Source organism: Vitis riparia, chromosome 2 (genome assembly GCF_004353265.1).
Source record: "Vitis riparia cultivar Riparia Gloire de Montpellier isolate 1030 chromosome 2, EGFV_Vit.rip_1.0, whole genome shotgun sequence".
Taxonomy (NCBI): Eukaryota; Viridiplantae; Streptophyta; class Magnoliopsida; order Vitales; family Vitaceae; genus Vitis; species Vitis riparia.
This window is the reverse complement of record NC_048432.1, coordinates 17,663,673-17,675,530: the sequence shown is the minus strand read 5'-3', so window position 1 is coordinate 17,675,530 and position 11,858 is coordinate 17,663,673. Positions and strand designations below refer to the sequence as shown.

Here is an 11,858-nt window from a genome sequence, read left to right as displayed (position 1 = left end):
TCTTCATAAAACATTACAAGTGATTTTTAAATTTTTAAAAGTGTTTCCTTAATTTTAACAAACACTTAGTCTCAAGTATAATGTATCGATTTCAATGCAATAATAAAATAAAATTTTGAATCTAAAAATACATCAACACACCTTATACTATACGGAGTGTTTTCACTCGAAAACAATACAAAATATTCTAAAGAAAGAAAATATAAATATTGGTATAAAACAATCACATCAATGTGTTTTAATGACTTTGCTTGAAGGGTGATCTTACTACTTAGATTGATACTTTAAGGTATATTTTTTTTTTAAAATAGAAAGAGACTACAAAGTAGAGTATTTATAAATTCTATTGAAAGATAAGTCACGATAATCATCAAATAAAAACTTTGTAACATTTTTAGAAAACTTTAATCTTCAAGTGATAAACTCTATATCACAAATATCTTTCTTAATTAAACAATCTATCATCCTATTTGCTTCCCTATAAATATGATGATAATTGTAAATACTTAAGTCTCAAGTTAACTTCCCAATATCCTTTATTTAATAACATAATTGAATTAGGAATGATACTCTTCTTATTTATCCGTTGTGCCATAGAAATATAATTGGTTAAAATTGATAAAATAAAAAATAAAGAATCCAAAGGGCTTCCATTTATATTTTTGTCTATTTTTGTCATGCTGCAAGTATAAATAGAATAAAATACATCGAAAAGTTTTAGAACCCAACCTTTACCTAATTAAAAACTTTAATCTTAGGTTGCACAAAAAATAAAAATAAAAAAATCGTTTTTGCTTAACAATCTATAGCTATTTTGGAGTCATTTTTATCTTTAGGTTTAAGAACTTTTTGTTCCAACTAATACATCATCTTTTTAAAGTCATAGATTCTATAATAATTATTTATGCATTACTTACATGTCAACTTGTAATCATTTTTATAATTTTATTAGAGTTTCTAATAATTGATCTTAATACACTTCTATTCTCTATCCGTGAACTATCAAAATTTAATTTGAATCTTCCATTAATTAAAAGAATATAATAAATTCATTTTTTAACCACTTGAGGGATTTTGTGTCCTTCATTTTGAAGATACAAGTCAATCACATATTCTTAAAAGATTTTAGAAATTTAAGCTAGTTTCCTCAAAATAAGAAAAGGGTTAAGTTTGATATTTCTAAACACTATTTGATTTATATGAATTCATATATTTCCTATAATAATAACTTTTTTTCATAAGATGATTAAAAAATTTTCAATTAATTTTATAGTTTTTATACACCATTTCAAGTTAAGTTAAAAAATTACCTTTATATAAAAGAGGAGTAGGACAATTAAACTTAATGTGATACCAAATTCCTGGAGCAAAATGACCATTTTTAAAAATATGGATACTCACAAGGGAGGACATTTGTGATAACCAATCATAGAAAAAAAAAATTATTTTTGGTATAAGATTTAATTTCTAAATCCAATTCATAATTTTGGATCTACGAGGGCGAAAACTTTCTCATTACCCAAATTGCTAACTTCAGGGGTAATTAAAACATGTAGAGAAGAATTGAGGAAATGGAATAGAAATTCTACTTTTTGGAATCCTTATCTATAAATTTATATATTTTAACATAAATAATTTTAATAAAAAGAAAAAAAAACAAACAAGAAGTGACATATGAAACTAGAATTATGTCCAAAAAAAAGGTTTTTGTACCATTTCATATACTCCATTTTAACCTAATTCCAAGTATTTATTTTTAGAGTAAATGAGTAGGGATGACAATAGGACCCCCCAAAGCAAGTATTGCTTATTCTAATTCCTATAAAAAGTATTTCAGTTCCTATGAAAGTGAACGGGGCATCTTTGCTTTCCTCCTGGCTACACGAATACGTTTAGATACTGTACCTTTAGGTGCGTGCAGGAGCAAGGACGAAAGGAGAACAAGTCGCAGGAGAAGCGTTGAAGAAGCAGTAGTTTAAGCCATTGATCCTGCAGCTTATCAAAAGAAGCACCGGCGTACAGAGGTAGATACAGAGCCATAGGCAGACCTAGGAGCATACTTCGGTGTAGCATATATAGTGCCATACCCGAGTTCAGAATGAGTTACCCTTATCTCAATATTACTTTATTTATTAAAAATAATTTTCATCTCATCCCATTAAAAAGATTAAACTAACGGGATGGTATGCAAAATTTTTATACTTGCCCCCTCTCGTGTAACTTTCTTTTCGAAATATTTTATTATTTTTTTTAAATTCTTTAATTATATTAAAATAAATAAAATTTATAAATAATTAAAATATTATAATTTTTTATATCTTATTTAATTAAAAAATATTTTTTTTATTATATATATATATATATATATTAAAAATAAAAAGATAAAATTTAAATTAAATTAATTTTATAATTGATTGGAATGTACAAGACAATACCTGAATATGTCCTAGGCGGGGCGGGTATTAATTTTGAGGGTAAATGCACCGATGGCTAAAGTTAAAACTCGAGTAAATGAGTAATTTTGAGATGTTCAAGGAGGTGCAATGTTTTTATTTATCAGTTTAAATATTTTTTTTAAAGAGCCAACCTTTTCTCTTCTGAGCCGCCAAACAGGTCCTTCCCCTAGAATCAAACCCTCTCCTTTTCCTCCCTCGCAATCTTTCATTTACAAAGAAATCACACTCGGCCACTGATTTTGTAACCCTAATTTAAATTGGACATTGCAGTTTCAGTTGCTGGTAGTTTTAGGTTTTACTCCTCTGCTTCAGAGGGAAGATGGAGACTCAATCGGATGGCAAAGAAGACACGGTCGTCTCCATCAAAGACAAGCGTCAGCGCCTGGAGAATCGTATCGGTGCACAGCACAACACCCAATTGGACCTTCTCGCTTCTCTCCAAAACCTAGTTCCAGATATCGTCTCTTCTCTTGATCTTTCTCTCAAGGTCGTTTGCTCCTTCAATGGCCGCCCTTTTTTCTCCACTCCTCTCGCTCCTCCTAGCACGAACCCTAACTCTAAGGTTTCTGTACAATCCACCCGCATTTCTTCGCCGGAGACGGCGCGCCGTGGCGGCTCCGTTGAGCCCAAGCCGGCTGTTTCCAACGACGTTTCTGGGGATGGAGCGGAGAAGTTTACCATTGATGAGAGCGGGAGTCCGTTGTCGGTGGTGAGGTCGATGGTGGCAGTTTGTTTGTTGGAGAGGGTGCCATTCGCGGCGATTGATTCGTCGGCAGTGTTGCGGAAGCTGGAGAATGACACGTCGGCGACGGCGGCAGAGAAGGCGGCGTTGCGGGAGATGGGAGGGGAGTCAGGGGCGATCCTGGCGGTGGAGATGGCGTTGAGGTCGATGGCGGAGGATAATGGAGGTGTTGAATTGGAGGAGTTTGTGATGAGTGGGAAGTCTAGGGTTATGGTTTTGGGGATTGACCGGACTAGGCTTGTAAAGGAGTTGCCGGAGAGTGCGCAGTATCAGCAGCAGCAAGAATCGAGTTCGGATGGGAATCAGAATCAAAGTCTGCAACGCGGAGGTGGTGGTGATGTTAACAGTGGGGGTTTCGGAATGGGAGGGCCTATTCCTAGGCCAATGCCAGACATGTGGATGGGACCCGGGGATGCCCATTTATCAGGCTTGCCTCCGATGTTTCCAGGCGCCGGAGGGCCAGGTCCGATGCTGGGACCGAGAGGTGGACCTAGAGTTATGGGTTCATCAATGATGGGGATGCCGAGAGGGATGGGAGTGCCTCCTCTTCACAGGCCCCCATTGGGGCCGAATATGGGGATGAGTGGCCCCAATGCAGCACCAATGAAGCCGAGAACTGAAGAGGATGATTTGAAGGATCTTGAGGCATTGTTGAATAAGAAATCTTTCAGGGAGATGCAGAAGTCGAAAACAGGTGAGGAGCTTTTGGATCTCATTCATCGACCCACTGCAAGGGAAACTGCTGTGGCTGCCAAGGTATTTGAAATTTTGAAAACTGCTCTTACCGTCCAGCTTGCTTTATTTTATAAGGCTATAAACTAATTTCCATTGTACTGATTTGTACTGATTTCCGCATTTAAATTATGCCTTGCTTTTGTAGCTTTATCTTCTAGTCGAACTACTGAATGTTAGAAACATGTTATGTTTTTTACCTTGATCAAGAGTGCAGAAAAAAATTCTACATGACCGTGTGAAAAAACTCTTATTTTTAATATATTGGTTTCCTCTTAACCATTTTCTGAATTATTTTTGGGGCATCATTATGAAGCTCGGTTGCTTTGTTGGGAATTTGAAGTGTCTAATGTTCAAACGGGATATATATGTTTTAGCCTTTTTTATCATATTCATTAATACTCTTGTTGATGTTGAATTTTGTTTTAGTTCAAAACCAAAGGTGGCTCCCAACTCAAGGAGTACTGTTCAGCCTTAACAAAAGAGGATTGTAGACGCCAGTCTGGTTCCTATATTGCATGTGAAAAGGTCAGCAAGTGGTACAGTATGCTTGTGTGGTTTATTGGCACAAAATGACCTGTTTAAGATTTCTAGTGCTCATTTGCTCAACTTTGATTTGATTTCTATTAGCATTTTTCTGTTTATATCAGTAGTCATAAATACAGTGCTTTAAAATAATTGTATAAAAAGGTATTGCAAGATAAGATCTATATGCAATAATGACCCAAGCTCTTTTTTATTTTTTTTATAGGCAAAGTGCCATTTTATTAACAGACACTTAACAACACTTTTCTTTACAAGCTATGTCTTATACATCCATATGGCTTATGAAAAATCAGTTATCATTGTTATGTCCATGTTCTCTTTGTACTTCAATTCTCTGCTACCCGGACTGGATTCATCTTCATTATCCTCCTTGATCTGTTTTCAATATACATTTCATACTTTCATGGTTCTTTCTCTTCTTAGAATTGTTACTTTGTTAGCACCAAAACCCTTAGTCAGTGTTAAATTTCAGCGTATTGCCCTTATGAGCTATTCCTCCCATTGGTCATATACCTTTAGTAATCAACTTTAGAATTCAAATTATGAGATCTATTTATTTGTGATTAAGTGCACATGGATAGTTTTTCCTGCTTCTACTATGTTTTGAGCTGATTCATTTCCTGCCATGGTATTAATAATTCAGTGTCCTGTTTTTTCTTTTCTTAGTTGTTTATAAGCTGTGTCCTCATGTTCTAAGCCTATATAGCCTTTGTTTCACTTTTACTCTAATTAGATATTTTGTTTTACTGAAGCATATCACTAATTTCAGGTCCATTTTCGGCGTATAATTGCTCCGCATACTGACATCAACTTAGGGGACTGTTCTTTTCTAGATACTTGCCGTCATATGAAGGTAATATTATCTTCTTTGTCACGGTTATTTTGACTAGGGAGTGCTATTAATTGTTTGTTATCATTATTTTAGCTAGGAGGTATATTAATTCTTGTTTTCCATTGTTAGACTTGCAAGTATGTTCATTATGAGCTTGACCCAACACCAGATGTGCCACCCATGATTATGGGGGCTGCATCTCTTGCTCCCCCCAAACAAATGAAGCCCCAGCGTGCTGAATATTGTTCAGAAGTAGAGCTTGGTGAACCACAATGGATTAATTGTGATATTCGTACATTTAGAATGGATATTCTAGGGCAATTTGGGGTTATAATGGCTGATCCACCATGGGACATTCATATGGAATTACCTTATGGGACGATGGCTGATGATGAAATGCGCAGTCTTAATGTTCCTGCATTGCAGACTGATGGTCTGATTTTTCTTTGGGTCACTGGACGCGCTATGGAGCTTGGACGAGAATGGTATATGGCTATCTTTATTTATATTGCAATCATAAAACAATCTTTTCTGGATGGGTTTAACATTTCTTACAAAAAAGTTTAGAATGTTCTGCAAGTTAAATGACATATAATTCTATAATTTACCATACCAATCCAAAGATACAAATTCTATAATTATCCACTGTGCTATAATAGTTTTGGCATTGGTTCTATATGCAATTTGCTTATCTTCAGCCCATAAAATTCCTTAGGCATATTGATCTTGCTTTCTGATGCTGGTTTATAATAAGATTGTGTCCAGTGAGTTACTATCCATTCTACAATGTTACTCTTTGTTGGTTCTATAGGTTCTCTTTAGGGCCTCTAATATGTTGGACAACCAGTTTTTGTTAAAGCTTAAGTTTGTAGGATTTGGGCTCACAATATATATTATCCAATCCAATACCCTCTTTCATGGGTAGCCTCTTTTTAGGTTTACATGTGGGCTTAATAAATTAGGGAAATAAAGTGGCCTTTTTTTTGGGTTTTAATATATTGAAGAAATGAATATGCAGTGAAATATAAACACTTGACCTCCCTCCAAATGAGACTCTGATACCATGTTGGATAATCAATTTTCCTAAAAGTTTAAGCTCGTAAGATTTGGGCACATAATGCATATATATAATTCCTTAAAACAAAGGTTACTATGGAAGGGGGAACCTTTGTTTCTCATCAATTTCATTGAGGATGATGTGAGTTATTACTAAATGACTTGATGTTAAAAATGACTAACCTAGGATATGCCTTAAGGTTATCCTATTGGTGGATGGGATAGGTGTAAACTTGACCTTTAAGTGAACTTCTCCAATAACTAAGCCCTTTTGATTTGGCTTTTGGAAGCCAAATGTTCTTTTGATGGCTTATGTGGAAAGCTGTTTCGTGCCTAATAAAACTTTCACAATGCTAAGATTGCCTCTTTGAGATGAGCTTAAGCTTATAAGATTTGGGCCCAAATCCTTAAAATGAAGATTGCTATGGAAGGGGGAACCTCTATTTCTCATCAATTTCATTGATGATGATGTGAGTTATTACTAAATGACTTGTTTATGTTAAAAATGACTAACCTAGGATATGCATTGAGGTTATTTTATTGGTGGATGGGATAAATGTAAACTTGGCCTTTACAAAGTGAACTTCTCCAATAACTAAACCTTTTGATTCAGCTTTTGGAAGCCAAATGTTCTTTAGATGGCTATGTGGAAAGTTGTTTCATGTCTAATAAAACTTTCATGATGCTAAGATTGCCTCTTTGAGATCATGACTTTGGTTTCTCGCTAAAGCTTAAAGCAAGTTATCCCAAATGTGGTCTTATTTATGCAGTTTAAGCCACTACTATATGATTAACATGAACTTGCATCCTGGTGGCCAAGTCTAATTCCATATTCACCTACTTGCCTACATGCCTGCTTGCTTGTGCTCACAAACTTTGCCAAAATTGGTCTCACATGCATTTTCTGTGTGCTGCTTGTAGTCTAGAATTGTGGGGATACAAGCGTGTTGAAGAAATCATCTGGGTCAAGACTAATCAACTTCAACGAATAATTAGAACAGGGCGTACTGGCCATTGGCTTAACCACAGTAAAGAGCATTGCCTTGTTGGAATAAAGGGAAATCCAGAAGTAAACAGGAACATTGATACTGATGTCATTGTTGCTGAGGTTCGGGAAACAAGTCGCAAGCCAGATGAGGTTAGTATGACTATGCCATTATCCTTGAGTACCTATCACAAAAAACTATGCCGTTTATCCTTGAGAGTTAACCTGTTTATTCCTTTGCTGGTTAGTTATTCCTGTAATGTAGCTTATATTGTACTGGTTGTTGCACTTTTTTTCCCGTGTTTTTAGATGAGAGTTCATAGGACGTATTTATTGACAAAGTGGTTATACTAATTTTTGATTAGCAAAGATCAATTATATTAACAGAGCCTAGCAAAAGAGCATATCAAAGCATAAACAATGTATATAAGGGTCCCCAAAGGGCACAACAAGGCGGCGGGATACACAAAAACCACCTCCCATGCCTTACTTAAGAGGTTAACTATTCAACAAAGTCCATGAACTATCACTTGTGTATACTCTTACCATCCCAAAAAGTTATAGATAAAAAATTGTTTAATTGCTTAGTTTACTTTTTCATTGTCATCAAATGCTCTCCTATTCTCTCTCATTATATGGTCTAGAATAAGTACAAAGGAACAACTTTCCAAACCTTTTTCCTTTTCTTCTTGACAAAAGATCCATGCTTGCTCAAAAGTGCATATCTCACTGAGGAATGCATCACCTACACTATTCCAAATAGAGCATAAATTAGCTGCTACAAAATGACTGCTTTAGAGCAGTGAAGGAGGATGTGATCAATTAGTGTTTCTTCTCCTTTGCACAAATAATATCTGTTTGATATCCTCCAACCGTTCCTTTTGAGCTGATCTGATGTTAGTATTCTGCCCATGTAGCTTTCCATGTGAAAAAATCGATCTTTGATGGTACCCAAGGATTTCAAATGATGCTATAAGGGAATGTCTCCATTCTTCCTTATGATAAAAAGGAATAAAGAGATTTAACTTAGAAAAGGTCACTCTACGAGTTTAGCCAAACCGTCTTATGATTCTTAAGAATGATATATTAATATGAACAGGGCGTCCAACGGCCAACCCAAAGCATACAGGAGGTATACAACAGGTGCCTATAGGCAAACCGTCTTATGCTTCTTATCCTTTGTATCCTTACTAATGGTCTACAATTGCAACCTCCTAAAAGAAGTCTCCACCCTTGCTAGCTCCCACTCATGAAACTACCTTGTGAACTTAGGGTGCCAACAATCCCCCCTATTCTGCTCCCACACCTTAGCCACCCACGCATCTTTGACAGTGACTATTGTAAATACTCTAGAAAAGCCTCCCTCAAGGGTATATCTCTGCACCAACCATCCTTCCAAAATTTCACCCTCCTTTTATTGTCCATCTTGAAACAAGTTCTATTGTTAAAAGTTCTTTCTTGCTCTTGATTGCTTTCGACATGCCCACCTCATACCCTTCTCTCACTCCTCTAGAGCACCATCTTCCTTCTTCCTTCCCAATAGTTTCCTGAAATCGCCCATTTTCAAAGGGGTTCCCTCTTAGTCATGAATTTCTAATACCATATTCCAAGAAGAGCCTTATTAAGAGTAGATAAACTTCCAATTCCTAAACCCCCACTCCTCTTACCCATGCAAGTTGTTGACCAATTAACCTGATGTGACCTCTCAAGAGCTCCACCCTTTGAAAGGAAATCCCTTTGGATTTTTTCCAGCCTTGAGCTTGCCTTTTTAGGATGACAAATAACGGCTTAAAGTTTCTTTTTATTATTATTCTCTGAAAGGATTTTTCCCAGAGTTGAGCTTACCTTTCTCAGGATGACAAATAATAATAATAATAATAATAATAATAATAATAATAATAATAACAACATGAAGTAAATTGACAAATTGGATAGAGTGATAGTGTTTTTTTTATATCATAAATTGTAATAATAATAACAACATGAAGTAAATTGACAAACTAAGCAAAATGACAAACTGGATGGACTGTTCTTATCATAAATTGAAAAACTGGATAGAGTGATCTTTATCATAGTCATCCTTCCTCCTTGAATTGTCCCTTCCACATATTGAGTCATTTCTAAAATCTTTCCTCTATTGCATCCAACACTTGAGGTCATCTGAAAGGTGCTCCTAACAAAAGATCCAGATAGCTGGTGAGGGTCCCTACCCTGCTCCTAGTACCACACCTAGATCCTCCAGATTGGCAACTCCCTTGACTAGGATCAACTTATTTTTTTCCAGATTGATCTTTGAGCCTGAGATTGCCTCAAAACTACATGAACTCCCAGTTGAGGTGCTCTTTATGCTCCTTCCTGTCATCACATAAAATAAGTGTGGCATCTGCAAATAATAGATGGGACACCTCCAAACCCATACCTCCTCTTACCCTAACTGAGAACCCTGCTATAAAGCCTCCTTCCTTAGCCCTGATCAAGATGTGTGAGTGTCTCCATGGCCATGATAAGGAGATAAAGGAATGGTGGATCATCCTGCCTCAATCCCCTAGAACTATGAAAAAGCTTGTGGGAGTCCCATTTCACCAAAACGAGAATCGGCTGGATTGATGCACCACTTAAGCTTGGCAAGTTGGTTATACTATATTTTTTTTTTATAGGAAGTTGGTTATACTATATTATTGTCTTTAAATTTTTATTATTTTCGTGCTGTTCAAACAATTCAAGTCCAGCCTTGGTTTTGAATGCTTGAGTTATTATGCATGCTATCTGCAGATGTACCCAATGCTGGAAAGGATAAGCCCACGAACCAGAAAGCTGGAATTGTTTGCTCGGATGCATAACACTCATGCAGGGTATGCTTTCTTAACCGACAGTAGTGCTTTTTATTTTTTTATTCTTTCCCTTCTGAAAACCTTGTTTCTCTTCATCTGTTTTATTATTTTATTTATAAATTGTTAACTGGAACTGTTATGGAACTAAACCAAATAAAGATGAAGTACTATGGGGATATTTTGTGAGGATGAAAAACTGAGGGGACAATTGGAATCTAGTGTAACCTTTCAGATCCCCAAGGTTGTAAACAAATCTGTTGGTGTAAAAATTATTGAAGTTTGTAATGGTAATGTTCAGGATTTTCTCAGCCCAATGGACATATGACCTGGTACCCACTGCAAAAGCCTCCCCTTTTCTGCTACTCTGTTGTCCATGTGGTTTCTGGGATGGATTCCATGTTTTCCTTTCCTTTTTTCCAAATAAGATGCTGGTGTTGCACCTACAGAAAGAACATAGTTGATATTCCATAGCTGCAAAGAAATTAAGAATGGGTTAATTTGTATGTAAAGAAATTGAATAATGCCTTGTTGGAATTTGTCTGATTTCCACCATCTTGGTAGTCTGTTGGTTTTACCAGGCATCCACAATGTCATTGGTTGGTATGGCTTTTATCTATTTTTGTTTTTGTAAGTTGGCCTTTACAATATCACTTCCATGTTCTTTTTCTGCGACCATCCTATCAGATTATTTTAACAAGTAGGGTATCGCTACTTCCTATCTTAAACCTTGGAAGGTTGCTTATTCTCCTTATTCTGTGGTGATTTATCAGGTGGATGTCACTTGGTAATCAATTGAATGGCGTCCGCTTAGTGGATGAAGGGCTGCGAGCAAGATTCAAGGCTGCTTATCCAGAAGTGGAGGTGCAGCCCACATCTCCTCCCAGGACTTCAGCCATGGAATTAGACTCCAATACTGCCCAAATAAGGAGTCCATTTCCTGGAATGGAATCAAAGTCCACAGCAGCACAGTTTGCAGAGCCCACAGCTCCAGAGGCAGCCTATCCATCTGAAGAGAAGTCAATAACCCTAGATGTTGAGATGATGAGCTAAGTTAACAATTACATCCATCATAATCTCTTTAACCAATTACCCGATAATTCTTGTTAGAGTTTGTCTGTAGTAAGTTAAAAGAGTGATTCCACCCCTGGGCAATTTTCAACATGCGAGTCTTTCTTTCTTTATTTCCTTTCTTTATTTTTATTCTTTGTTTTTTTTTTTTTTTTTTTTTTTTTGATAAGAAGGCGCAAGAAGACTCGGAACCGATATTTATGAGGCCCATGAAGTTGAGGCTACCTTACTCAGATCTTTTGGCATTGATTTCTTTGTGATAACACTCCCTCTTTTTTCGTTTTGTCATCTACTATGTAATCGTTAAACTGGCTACTATAAAAACAATCAGGAGTGAGTTAAGGTACGTCTCACAGATTGTTTTAATCCAGGTGGAGGTTGTAATGGTGGCTACCTTTGGCATGTTCTAAATTTCTTGCAACAACACGTTTACTACCCATGACCCCCGGAGATGAGGTGTAGAGCGGGGCCACGAAACCATTCAACAACCAGCTAGCAAATGTGTGTAAAGACCCAAAAAAAAGGGAAGCTGGAGACCGTGTCGGCACCACAATATGCGCTTGGTGTTGTCCTATACAAACGGACTTTGTTCTTTTACATGGAAACTGAC

General features: G+C 36.4%; 1 protein-coding gene across 1 annotated transcript; it reads left to right on the top strand.

Annotated features, from left to right (window-relative positions):
- Window positions 1-2,585: 2,585 nt before the first annotated feature.
- On the top strand, window positions 2,586-11,643 carry LOC117907648 (N6-adenosine-methyltransferase MT-A70-like). Its single transcript, XM_034821269.1, has 7 exons — window positions 2,586-3,954; window positions 4,360-4,458; window positions 5,246-5,329; window positions 5,438-5,793; window positions 7,286-7,502; window positions 10,122-10,201; window positions 10,951-11,643. Exons 1-7 carry the CDS (start codon window positions 2,776-2,778, stop codon window positions 11,228-11,230), a joined length of 2,295 nt encoding a protein of 764 aa, XP_034677160.1. The 5' UTR covers window positions 2,586-2,775; the 3' UTR covers window positions 11,231-11,643.
- The last annotated feature ends 215 nt before the right edge of the window (window positions 11,644-11,858 follow it).